The 13,895-nt window shown below is 43.9% G+C and overlaps 1 protein-coding gene and 1 pseudogene across 1 annotated transcript in view; one reads left to right on the top strand and one right to left on the bottom strand.

Moving 5' to 3' along the window:
* GPR139 (G protein-coupled receptor 139) overlaps nucleotides 1-10,576 on the top strand; it is a 40,677-nt gene extending 30,101 nt beyond the window's left edge. The window contains exon 2 of the mRNA XM_027098110.1: nucleotides 9,393-10,576. Coding sequence (XP_026953911.1) covers nucleotides 9,393-10,327 — 935 coding nt within the window. The 3' untranslated portion in view covers nucleotides 10,328-10,576. The remainder of the gene's footprint in view (nucleotides 1-9,392) is intronic.
* On the bottom strand, nucleotides 621-1,113 carry LOC113615561 (rho-related GTP-binding protein RhoG-like; annotated as a pseudogene).
* Nucleotides 10,577-13,895: the final 3,319 nt, after the last annotated feature.

Here is a 13,895-nt window from a genome sequence, read left to right as displayed (position 1 = left end):
CATGGATGGACAGCTGCCCTTGGGAAACCCTTCCCTGCTCCTCTCCTAGAAGGCCTCAGGGCACAACTGCCTGAAGACCTCCTGGCACCATCCACAGAGGTCAAAAAGACTGAACACCAAGTCCCGTCAGCATCATCTCCCCCCATCCCCCACTGGAGACGAGATTTTAATAATGCTGATGGGGTAGGAAAGGCCCGGGGGGCATGGGGGGCTGAGTCAGTCAGCAAATGCATAAGACCTGGGCATGTGGGAGTAGGTTAGGACATATTCACCGTTCTTGGGTTCCGTGGCTCCTTCTTTGGGGAAGGGAGAGAGCATCTAGAGGGGAACCAGTCAAAGAGCAGTGAGGGAGCTGTTAGGGACTGGACAGCTGAGAGCTCCTAACCTGAGAGGACGCAGCACAGAGGCACCAACGTCTGTGTGGGGAAATGGGGAGGGGCAAGGGTTGGCTTCTTGGGGAGGGAGCCAACCTTGGCCTGGGTGAGCTCTCGAGAATACCTGGTGTTCCCAAGCAGAGTGGGGCAGGACCCAAGGCCCCCTCGCTGTGGGCCTCCTTAAGGAGAAAAAGGCATTCAGGGAGCACACCCCCCCCCAAGGGGTGCTAGAATTGTCCTTCAGGCTCAGCTGGGGGCAGACGAGGCACCCAGGCACCAGTTGTCCGGGGTGGGGCGGGGCAGCCTCCAAGCTAAGCGCCGTCCTGCTGCCAGGTCAAGCCCTCCAGGGAGCGCACGACGTTGATCTGCTCGGCCAGCACCTGGCCCTGCCCTTGAGGCGCCGCAGGTGTCAGGCTGAGCTTTCAGGTCCTTCCTGGTGCCCAGCAGGAGGATGTACACCTCAGGGCAGTGGTGACACACTTCTGGATGCCACTTGTGCCGCACGTTCTCTGGCAGTGGAGACATAGATGACAAAGACGTTGGGCTGAGGGTGGGAGAGTGTGCGAGACGGTCATGCTCCTGGCCCCGCGTCCCACAGGTTCAGGCTCACCGTGCGCCAGTCAGGTGCACTTCGGGCACTGTAATCGTCGAACGCCACAGGGTGGACTCCTTGGGGAAGGCATCAGCTGTGTAGCAGAGGAGCCCCATCACCTACCACCACTCGCTTGATGCTGTGCATGGTGGGTGCAGCTGCCGCGTCGAGGCCACGCCTCCCTCCCCTTCTGGCCCCTCTGGACGCAGCGACCTGGTGCCCTGCCCACCACGGGGGAGCTGGGGCAGCAGCAGCGGCTTGGTTCAGGGTTCCAGAGCCAGCACCAGCATCTTATTTCCCCTTTCCCCTTTATCTCCCCTTGCTCCAAGATCCCTCCGAGACCTGTAGTGGAGCAGGTAACAGTAAGGGAGATGACAGCCCTCAAGAGCAATGCCCCATCACCCAATTCAGTGCCCACTCCCCAGATGATCTAAACAAGGGCAGTGCTGACTTCTTGCCTGCGAGGCTTAGAAATGGCTTTGCCTAAAAACCTGTCCTTGAGGCACCTTCCAGCAACCATATAAATAGCACCACTGGAATGGCTCACAGTGTCAGGGGTCGTCATGTGCCTGTAGGACATGAGGGCTGACTCTTCTAGTACAAAAGATAGGCACCTTGAAGGAGGGAGGGATGCATTTAAGTCACAGGGGATGGGGGCTGAAAGGGGTGAATTGCTCTCTTTTTGGAAATTCACGAAAATATAATTTAGGATGCAGAGAAAGAGGATTTGCAGAAGGTAGCGCCAGGAATTTAATCAGCCCAGATACACAACTCTTTGTTCTTTTCAGAAGACCTGCGTGGACCAAACAGCTGTGGTGTCAGTGGCCTGCTCTCGTTCACATAACTACCACTGTAGTCAGAAAGTGCTTCTTGGTGTCTAAACTAAATCTTTTTGTAGCTTCACCTTGAGCTCTTTCCCTTCTTACAAATTCTATTAGCTGCCTTTAAGAAGAAAGGAGGGAGAGAGGGAGGGAGGGAGAGAGGGAGGAGAGAGGGAGGAAGGGGAAAAATGTGTGTTACCCTTTAAGCCAGCATTTCTACTTTTGAGAATTTATTCTACAGAAATATGCAAAGATGTTTAATGAAGCTCTGTGGTGGCCAAAATAATAAAATAAAAAATAAAATAAGTAATGTCCAGCCATAAGTGAATATTTCATGAATATAATTGACATAGGAAAAAATTCACGATTTATTTCTAATTGATTAAAAAACCAACTTGGGGCTTCCCACATGCCACGGAGCAACTAAGCCCGTGTGCCATAACTACTGAGCCTGCGCCCTAGAGCCCACGAGCCACAACTACGGAAGCCCACACGCCTAGAGCCCGTGCTCTGCAACAAGAGAAGCCACCGCAATGAGAAGCCTGCACACCGCAACGAAGACCCAATGAAGCCAAAACTAAATTAATTATTTAAAGTTTTTAAAAAAGAGAGAGAAAAAAGATAATAAAAAACCAACTTGCACAACAGTATTAGTGTATGATCTCATTTTGTGGTGATAATCTTATTACTAATTATATTTATAATTATAGGCATATAAATATCCTAGAGATACAAACACCAAATGGTTAATAAACCTCTGTTCTGGTTGCAGCATTGCAAACCACCCGAACACTTAGAGGCTTAATACAGCCATTTAGGATTATTTGTCCTGGTTCTTAGGCTGACTGGGCTCAGCCGGATGGCTCTTTCTCAGGGTCTCTCACAGTGGCAGCCGCAGGGCACTGGGACTGCAGTTATTTGGGGGTTCCATGGAGCTGGACATCCAAGAGCGCTCACTCACATGACAGACACATGACACAGACACATGACAGACAGTTGATGTTGGTTGTCGGCTACGAGCTCACCTGGGGCTTTCAACCAGAGTCCCTACACACGACATCTCTGTGTGGCTTGGCCTTCTCACAGCTGGGCTCCAAGATGGAGCGTCCCAAAGCAGGTATTCAAAAGGCCCACGTACAACCTGCTCATGCAGTGTCACTCCCACAGTAGTCTACTGGTCGAAAGTGAATCACAGGGACTTCCCTGGTGACGCAGTGGTTAAGAACCTGCCTGCTAATGTAGGGGACACGGGTTTGAGCCCTGGTCCAGCCTTGGATGGGGGAAGATCCCACATGCCGCAGAGCAACTAAGCCCGTGTACCACAACTACCAAGCCCGCATACCACAGCTACTGAAGCCCGCATGCCTAGAGCCCGTGCTCTGCAACAAGAGAAGCCACCAGAGAAGTCACCACAATGAGAAGCCCGCGCACCGCAACGAAGAGTAGCTCCCACTTGCTGTAACTAGAGAAAGCCCATGCGCAGCAACAGAGACCCAACGCAGCCAAAAGTAAATAAATAAATTTATTTTTTAAAAAAAGTGAATCACAGGACAAGCTCCAATTCAAGGGGAGGAGACTACACAAAGGCATGAACACCAGGAGGTATGGTTCACTGAGGACCATCTAAGAGACTAGATACCATAATATCTCTAGAAAATGCGATTCGGACAGACTTTCACTTTCCAGTGTCTAATGTAATAGTTACATGTACAAACTCAGGAGACAAAAAGCCTGGCTTAATGTCTGGGCTCACCACTCGCTTGCTCTGTGACCACAAACAAGTTACTTATAACCTCTCTAAGGCTCGATGCTCTCAGATAATTGTTCCAACCTCATAGGGTGGTTGTAAAAATTAAATGAAATTAAATGTGTGTAAGATGCTTAGAAGTAAATGCTCAATAAAAGTGAGCTAATAATATTATTATACACTGATATGTTTAATTTTTAAAGGTATATTTTACTTTTGTAATTAAAAAAAATAATTTTCAAAGACCAAAAAAAAACAACCAAAAACCAAGAAATGTAGCAGAATTAAGAGATATAAACTCAGAACTCCCAGTCAGGGCTCTTCCAAGGAATCTCCAGGAACTTCTTAGTCCTCACAGACACAGAAAATACCTCTGGAAGACCTTGACCCTTTCCCTCTGCACCAGTCAACCGTCCAGTGGTGGGGTCTGACAGCCCAACCTGTGTTGATCTTTTAGCGCTCCCTAAATCCTCTCAAGTTTGAGCATGGTAAGCTGCAAAGTATAGGAAATGAATTCCCCCAAGAATATAACCAAGAAGCTTTGCAATCACAAAACATGGGCTTTATATTACCCACCTGTCCAACGACACCATTGACAGAAAAGATTTGCTTTTTAGAAGCATTGACTTTTTTTTTTTTTTTTTTTTTTTTTTTTTGCGGTACGCGGACCTCTCACTGTTGCGGTCTCTCCCGCTGCGGAGCACAGGCTCCGGACGCGCAGGCTCAGCGGCCATGGCTCACGGGCCCAGCTGCTCCACGGCATGTGGGATCCTCCCGGACCGGGGCACGAACCCATGTCCCCTGTACCGGCAGGCGGACTCTCAACCACTGCGCCACCAGGGAAGCCCTAATGCAATATTTTTTAAAGTAAAAATGCAATGAAATGGAATTTCAGGTGGTGATGACTTGGGTTTCTTCGCTTATTCACCCTTTATAAATACACACAGACCCTGTCAACACCACTCCTTTTCTTTGGGGAAAAAACTGTCACAGTGGAAATGAAAGGATTTTTCAATGTGGGGAATTATAGCAAATGCCGACCTTGGGAGTTGAAAATTCTACCTTCTCATTTCTTTTTCAGAAAATCAATACACAGGCATTGTTCCATTCCCCTCTGGGTCTCTGTGGCTCACACATCTCTCTCATCCCAAGGATGTTCTAAGTGTTCTTGATATTGCCTTGGGAGCAAATCGACCTGCACGAAAGCAATGGGAAACTCAATGTCTGCGGGTTAGTTTCTCGAGAGACGCAATTACTAGAAACTTAAGGAAATGTCAAATATGAATAGCTGGAAATTTAATTTGGAGTTGATGACTTGCCTGACTTAAAGCATTAATTAGATGGAGATGGAATATTTTTGAAGAGTTTGGATATGGAACATTTTTAGCACCACATTACAAACAGGGTTCGATGAGGAAGTAAGAGATGGTGTTGGAAAGTGACTCTCCGCAGAATATATACAGCCAGCCCTCTGTATCCGTGGATGCGGAACCCACGGAGACAGAGAGCCATCTGTACTCTACAATTTTATTTAAGGGACTTGGGCATCTGCAGATTTTGGTATCACAGGAGGGTCTTGGAACCAATACCCTGCAGATACTAAAGGATGACTGTATAACATTTTTTTCTGGGGACGCCCCAGCATTTATTCATCCCTACCCCCCTTATAAGCTGGGGAGCAGAGCAGGGATATGAGAGAGTGTGTGGACATTGTTTAATGAATGGAAAAAAAGAGGTTCTGAGAAATGACGGCACTTTTCTAAGTCAGGGGCAACTGAGAGAACAGGAATCACTTTCCTCCGGCTGGAAACGAAGCGGAACTTGATATGCCATAAAGTCAGAGAGAGCTGGAGTCAACTTCAGGCTCTCCCACTTACTCAGTTTGTGGCTATGGAGAGAGAACCTAAATATCAAAGCCTCAGTTTCCTCCCCTGTAAAACAGGGATGATAATAGGACGGATGAGAGTCCTTCTTTCAGTTCCATGAATACCAAGTTCTTTCCTACCTCAGAGCCTTTGCACTTGCCATTCCCCCTGCTTAGAGTTCTTTTCTCACGGATCTTTTTATGGCAGATCCCCTCTCCTCATCCTTAATTGAACTCAAATGTCCAATCTAAAAAACAACACCCCCCAACGATTTGTCTCATCCCTTGGCTTTATTCTGTATAGTATCACTATCTGAAATTCTGTTGTACATTTTTGTATTTATGTGTTGTCTCTCTCACCCACTCTACTATAAGCCCCATGATAAAAGGGAACTTGTCCATTTTGTTAATTTCTGCATCTCCAGCACCTCATACAGTGCCTGACACACAGTAAATGCTCCGTTAATAATTGTTGAATGAGTGGATTCTCAGTCAAGAACTAACATTCATTGAGAACTTACCACATGCCAGATACTGTTCTAACCACTTTATAAAAATTATCTCACTTAGTCCTCAGAATAACCCTATTAAACCTATTTTATGAAAAAGGAAACTAAGGCACAGCGGGATTGAATAAATTTGCCCAAAGCCAAAGAGTCAATAAATAATAGAGCCAGGACTGAACCCCAGGCAGCCTGGCCCCAAACTCCACATTCTAAATCACTGTGCTCTGATGCTCTTGGCTTGATGGGAAAGCATCAGACCTGGTTTTTTGGGGTTTTTTTTTAACATCTTTATTGGAGTATAATTGCTTTACAATGGTGTGTTAGTTTCAGCTTTACAACAAAGTGAATCAGTTATACATATACATATGTTCCCATATCTCTTCCCTCTTGCATCTCTCTCCCTCCCCCCCTCCCTATACCGCCCCCGCCGCCAGGTGGTCACAAAGCACCAAGCTGATCTCCCTGTGCTATGCGGCTGGTTTTACAGCTTGAGTTCCATGAAACTCTGACTGTCAGGTCGGAGTAGCCTAACTTTTGACCCATCACCTCCTCCAAAGCCTTTGCCCTTCATTCTGTATCTATGCACCTGTGGCTCATGTATCACTGTGTGTATTCTTGTTTGTCTCTTTAATATTCAGCCCCTTGCATGCTGTTTCTACACTCTCTGAGTGGAGACTCTGAATGTCTACAATACTAATTTGTATCCATCTTGGGCCCATGTACACAGAAGGAAGATGCTAGATGTTTTCTGAAAGGATGTCTAAATGAATAAGACATTTTCGAACACTTTTCAACAGGCTGTTTAATAAAAGAGAGCTATGAAGTGCAAAAATGTATACAAAGCAAGTAGAAATCCACATGAGCATTCCTTGCCTTAATAAACTCAACTCTTCATGCTTTCCCCACCTCAGGGCCTTTGCACATGCTGTTTCCTTTGCTTGAAACACTTTCTCCAACCACCTTTTTTGCCTATTTACCTCCTACTGGGTCTCCAAATTTCAGCTTGGACATCACTTCCTCAGTAAAAATTCTTCTGATCACTAATAGCACTTACTAGAGCTTCCAGTTACACATTTTCTTCTGTGATTCTTCGGTTGAAGCTTTTCTTGCATAGTAAACTCTAAGCTCCATGAAGTTAAGATGGCCCATGTCTATTTTGTTCAATATCTCCTTCCAGGGCATAGCTCATAGTAATTATGGAAAAACACTGTTGGATGCATAAGTAAACTTTTGAAATTCCAGGATTAAGAATATAAAGAATTTTGCTTTAATGGACCTCTTTTCTTAGATATTGACTTAAAGTAAAATTTACTCATAATTTTTCTTTATTGTCCAGGGTGTAACATACTCACATGGTGCCCTCACTCCCGCTTAGAAGTACTGATATTGCCGAGTGGTTTAAAGCATGGGTACTGAATGCTCTAAACCACTGGGAATGAATACTGGATAATTAATATAATTGGTACCTTAACTCTCCACCACTTCAAAATGTTATTTCAAAGTGCTTTGAGCAAGAACAAGGACAGCACAGACTTAAACAAACAAAAAAACCTGACAGTGCCAAGTAATGAGAGGTTATGGAGCAACTGGAACTCTCATACTCTACTGTTGGGAGTGCAGATTAGTAAAACCACTTTACAGAGCAATTCAGCAATATCTGGTAAAGATGAAGATGCACATATTCTAAAGCATAATAAACACCCTTCTACATACGTATATACTACCTGAGAGAAACTCTGACACATAGCTACTTGTCATGGAGAGTCATATCAAGGTATTAACTATAGCAGTTTATAACAGCAAAATCCTGAAACCAATTTAAATGTGTATATGTATATATATATATATATACACACACACATACATATACCAAGACACATAGATGTCTATATATAGTATATGTGTATATATATACACATATAGACAGCTAGATGTATATGTCTACATTAATATGTGTATATATACATATATAGACACGTGTGTATATGTATAAATGTCTGTATATACATGAATAAATAAATTGCAATAAGGTTATTAATGGAATTGCTCTACAGTTGTTAAGATGAGTGAAATACACCTACATGTATCAAAAAAAAGAGGTCTCAAAAGCAACTTGTTGTGTGAAAAAAAGCAGCATGTAGAGTGGCAGGTTCTGTACAAAAGAAAGTTAAGAGTATGCAAACGTGGCCCTGAAGACCGCAGCACTGTGGCTGCCTCTGGCGGGGAAAGGGGGAAGGGAAATGATGGGCCGGAACAATTTCAAAGAAGACTTCAACTGCATCTATAGTGTCGTTTCTTTATTTAAAAAGAACTAAAGCATATGTGGCAAAGTGTTACAATTTGTTTAACCTGAGTGATGAATACACCAGAGTGTGCATATTAAAGACATTTTCACATGTGAACTATTGCGAAATAATTTTAAAGGCACATGTGAGAAAGAGAGCCCTGGATTCCAGCTCTGCCACTGCACTTCAGACAGGGGACATAAATTCTCTCAGACCCTTGTTTGCAAACTAAGATTAATAATGTTCAAATTTCAGGTTTGGTTGTGACTTAATGAGAATAAATGTGTAGAATGACTTCCAGATGTTATCCATTGGGATATCATTTTAGAGTGAGTTCCTAATGACTTTCCAGATGTATCTTATTCAGAGAGACATTTGTTTTTTTAAAACTGATCAGAATTATGTGGATGCATTCCAAAACAATTCTGACCCCCAGAAAAATAATCTATTGCTACTATATTTGCAAAACCTATATACATACATATTATACAGACATGCATAAGCACAGATTATTTATTAACTATGATTGCCCTGAGGGAGGGATATTTGGGTGGTTGCAGAATAAGAGTGGAAGGAAATTTTACTTTTCTATTAACTTTAATTATGTACCATGTGTACCGACTCTAAAAATAAATATAATTTATTTTTAAATTAATCTAAAGGTCATGATCTTCTCCATTCCTTCAATTCTGAACCCACTTAAAAAAGAAAGGTCTTAAAATCCAAGTTCTAAAGGTTCTTAAGAGGTTGTATAGTCCAATGTCCTACTTGAGCATGGGAAACAGGAAATGCCATCCCAGCCCCATATTCTCCATGCAGTCAGACAAAAGAAAGAGCAGAGGATTGGGGATTAGAGGATCTGGGTTTGGTCCCTGTCACCATGAATGACTAACTCTGTGGCTCTAAGTGAGTTCCTTAAGTTCTCTGAGACCCAGTCTCATTTCTGAAGTGAGGACAACGGCAGCACCACTGTCATGACTGTGTGAGGGACAAATTAAGTACCATGTGAACAGGAAACTTTGTCAGAATCGTATCCAGATGTTTGTATGAGGTGCAATTGCAGTGCAGAGATTGTCCCTCAAGAGCATGGGTTCAGTCCCTTTGATTTCCGTGGGAGTGCCTGATACACTATGCCTAGGGGCCCCTAGTAGGCAATAAAGTCATCTTGCTTCAGATGTAAGCCAGATTCTCTTCTCTCCACAGCAAATATCCTAACCGTGATCATCCTCTCTCAGCTGGTGGCCAGGAGACAGAAGTCCTCCTACAACTATCTCTTGGCACTTGCTGCTGCTGACATCTTGGTCCTCTTTTTCATTGTGTTCGTGGACTTCCTGTTGGAAGATTTCATCTTGAACATGCAGATGCCTCAGGTTCCCGACAAGATCATAGAAGTGCTGGAATTCTCATCCATCCACACCTCAATTTGGATTACTGTGCCATTAACCATTGACCGGTATATTGCGGTCTGCCACCCGCTCAAGTACCACATGGTCTCCTACCCAGCCCGCACCCGGAAAGTCATTGTAAGTGTTTATGTCACCTGCTTCCTGACCAGCATCCCCTACTACTGGTGGCCCAACATCTGGACTGAAGACTACATCAGCACCTCCGTGCACCATGTCCTTATCTGGATTCACTGCTTCACTGTGTACTTGGTGCCCTGTTCCATCTTCTTCATATTGAACTCAATCATTGTATACAAGCTCAGGCGGAAGAGCAATTTTCGCCTCCGTGGCTACTCCACAGGGAAAACCACTGCCATCTTGTTTACCATTACCTCCATCTTTGCCACACTCTGGGCCCCACGTATCATCATGATCCTCTACCACCTGTATGGGGCACCCATCCAGAACCGCTGGCTGATGCATGTTATGTCCGACATTGCCAACATGCTGGCCCTTCTGAACACGGCGATCAACTTCTTCCTCTATTGCTTCATCAGCAAGCGGTTCCGCAAAATGGCGGCCGCTACCCTCAAGGCCTTCTTCAAGTGCCAGAAGCAACCAATACAGTTCTACACCAACCATAACTTTTCCATAACAAGTAGCCCTTGGATCTCGCCGGCCAACTCACACTGTATAAAGATGCTGGTGTACCAGTATGACAAAAATGGAAAACCTATAAAGGTATCCCCATGACCTCATAGGTTTGGTACCTCGTGTCTCTGCATAATCCATTTCCAGATGGGAATGTGGCCCATCCTATGGCTGAACAGCTCTCCTTAAGAGTGCTAACCTGATTTCCTGTCTCCACAGATTGAGCAACTCTCAGACTGGTAGATGAGGAAAGATGGAGGAGAAGAAAGAAAAGCATGAATCTTGTTTTCATTTATGCATTCATTTCTACAAAGTCATGCTGACAGCAGAAGTCCCTACCAGTTTGAAGATGTCATTGGAGGTTGTGTCATTATCCTGTGGCCTGTAAGGACACACAGTAGAGAAATAGTCTATGACTTAGCCTTGGCACCATCCACAGTCACTGGAAACCGCTCATTTATGTGACACATCAAGCCACAGTAGCACATAGCTGAGCCCACACTCTTCTTCCAAGAGCTGAGGTCATCCATCATTTCCCTGTGTTGTTACCAGCAGCTAACGATGCTGACCAATTCGAGAATTTTCCAAGGTGCCCTTTGTCCTAGTGAGGGTTTTGGTCTTGAAGTGGCCCTGGCACCCCAATCTGTAGAATGAGATTCTGGGGGCAGGCGAGGATTGGATCTTACTCAAACTCTGGTCAGAGCTTCTGTGCAAAGGCTCCTGACCCACATAACCACGACACTCAGACCTGGGGTCTAAGATGCAGCCTTTCTATTTGCCATTATGTATAGATTTTAACTAGTTCCTCCAAAACAAAGACCCTGCCTGGTGTGTGGGGATATAGGAGGAGTTCTTGAGCCCAGAAAAACAAAAAAATAAGCCCACTCTTGCCATTGTTTCAATCCATCCTTGTGTCAGCTGTGTACGGTCTCCTTACTCAAATAGCTTCTTGCTGCGGTGCCGCTCACGCTTCCTGGAGAAGCCTTTATGTGTAGAGTTGCCAACCCTGCCTCCTTGCTTGCTGAAGCCGTCACCAAACTGTTTTATTTGAAGTGATTTGGAACTGGGTTTAGTTTTTGAGGGTCAGGAACTGTAGCTCTCCAGGTGTGAAGGGAGACATTCTCAGCTCTGCCCCACTGTCCAGCTGGCATTGCCATTCGGCCGCAAATGGCAGTGGAAAGGTATGCATGTTGTCTGCATGTCTGCGCTTTGATGCACATGGCTCAAAAGGGTGGTGCCCGTTTTTGGTGATGCTATTTAACCCAGATCCTTTGCAAAAATAATAAAATATGAATTTATTTATTCTGCTCTTGTCTGTCCAAGGCAAGAACAGTTCTACGGTGTAATTAATAGAGGCTTCCCTGGGAACTACAACTCATGTGTGTGCACACACACAGACTTGATTACATTAGGTTCCTATGTACCCCATGATGTGTTTTGAAAGAAAAATCCATGCTGGAGTTTTTCTCAGTTACATTTTCTTAAAAACTTCTCTCCCAGATTCCCAGTATTTGAACTTATCCCTGTTCTAGAAGAAGTCTTCCAAAATGATTTTGGAATTGTATGATATTTTTGGTGACCCAACAAAAAGCAGACAGTCCACCTGGAACACTAGGTTCCTCAGGCTGAATTTTTACTGCACTTTTGTCCCTAAATTGGAAGACATGTCTACCCTCTTAAAGGGAACTTGCAATAAATGAGCAGGGTAGAAAAGGCTCCGATGCCACGCAATCCCTAAACTTCAACCAATGTCCTCAACACTAATTCAATCAACTTTAGGTCACATTCATCCTGATGATCCGAATTCCTACTCCTTTTTTTTTTTTTTTTTTTTTTTTTTGCAGTGCGCGGGCCTTTCCCGTTGCGGAGCACAGGCTCCGGATGTGCAGGCTCAGCGGCCATGGCTCACGGGCTCAGCCGCTCCGCGAAATGTGAGATCTTCCCGGACCGGGTCACAAACCCGTGTCCTCCGCGTCGGCAGGCGGACTCTCAACCACTGCGCCACCAGGGAAGCCCCCTACTCCTTTTAAATAATTGCAGTAGAGTCTCATCAAAAATCTGGCAGAGCCAAAGTTATTTCTGCAAAGTTCTCAGGAAGGAGCCATGTTGGAGACCATATTCTACCCCTTAAAAACTTAGCTAAGTTTTCTTCCAGCATTGGAACAGTTTGCTGTTTCTTCTGTTGAAGACAAGACGGAGTTGGCTTGCATTTAGGGACCATATGGTATGACTCTCATGTACCCAAGAACATTAGGATCACACTGGTGCAGCAAGATGCTCCCACTAGAAGAGGTTCATGGCAGTTGCTTGACTGAGGGACAAGCAGATTCGTTATCTCCCAGGTCACACTCTCCCCAGGGCATGTGCACATCTAGTGGAAGAGTGGCCTGATTTCCCCACAGATTTCCCCTTAAGCTGCATTTCCCTCTGTTTCTTTTTTGCCAAGCATGTGTAGTCAGGCACCTGTTCATTAAATGTGTGTATGATGCGACTCCACCACACCCCCTTGTGAATGAACATTGACCAAAGGCTACCTACACCTAATATATATACGTATTTATTTAATTATTTATTTTTAAACACATAGCTCTGAAAAATGCTAGTCTGAACTATACATGAATGAGTCACAGTGCAATATCTATAAAGGTTAAGCAATTCCTTTTTGAGAATGTATGTAAGATGAAAAATATGTATGTGGATCTCAATGCTCTCTGCTCCACGTTTTTAGTTGTATGTAACAATTATTTATTGATGTTTAAAAAGTAAAAACTGGGTGTGCATTTGGAATGTTTTCCTCATACACTCGTTTATTACTTCTCTTAACAACTGAGGCTGTACCAACTAGTATTGTGATCATTCTTCCTTCTGACTGTATTTTATATTTTGATACAGTAATGTTTAAAAGAGGTCTGATTTTTGAAGGCAGCCCAGAGGTGTTGTCTTCTGGTTAAAATGCATACAAACGCCTGTTGGCTTAGGTTGATACATATCTCCTAAAGTTTATTTCAGATAATCTAAGGACTTTTAATTTATTCTTATTTATAGTAATAATTGTGGACAAAAATGAAAAGTTTTTTTAAAGAAAAAAACAAACTGTTAAGCCTTTTCTTTCAGGCCAGTTTTAGAAATAAAGCCTTGAATTTTGAAGCCTGTCACGTAAACAGCTGCTGTTGATTGCACTCAAGCAATTGCCTTATATCAGGATTTTGTGATGCCTCCTTCAAAGACTGTTAACTAGCATTCCTCTTGTATGATTTGTGTCCTTGGTTGGGCATGCAGTGATGCTACACATGTACACACTGTATCTTTTTTATTGAACAACTCAAGGACTGAACTGTCTAATAGGAAGGAAATAAGGAGGATGAGAGACAAACCATAAAAAACAGACCACGAGAAGGCATGAAGTTTCATTTTGCAAACACTCTGCAATTAGAAAAGGTTACTTTGCACAGTTGGTGCCTACTGGTCCAAACTGGGGGCCTATCTGAAGTGAATAAGAGACTCTAGTGTTGGCTATTCCAGTTGAAAGAATGGAATAAAATGTTACCATAGAAAAATAGTAGATGTTCATATTTTCTTAATTAGATATATTGTGTTTGGACTTGTTTGTATTATAATAAATTCTAATATGGTGCACACTTGGTGTTTGGTAGATGCATATATGCTCAAG

The sequence above is a fragment of the Aethalodelphis obliquidens genome, unplaced genomic scaffold, assembly GCF_003676395.1.
Source record: "Aethalodelphis obliquidens isolate GAN/ISIS:26980383/991018 unplaced genomic scaffold, ASM367639v1 scaffold120, whole genome shotgun sequence".
NCBI classification, from domain to species: Eukaryota; Metazoa; Chordata; class Mammalia; order Artiodactyla; family Delphinidae; genus Aethalodelphis; species Aethalodelphis obliquidens.
Note: the sequence above shows the minus strand (reverse complement) of the source record. Positions and strands in the feature narration are given on the sequence as shown.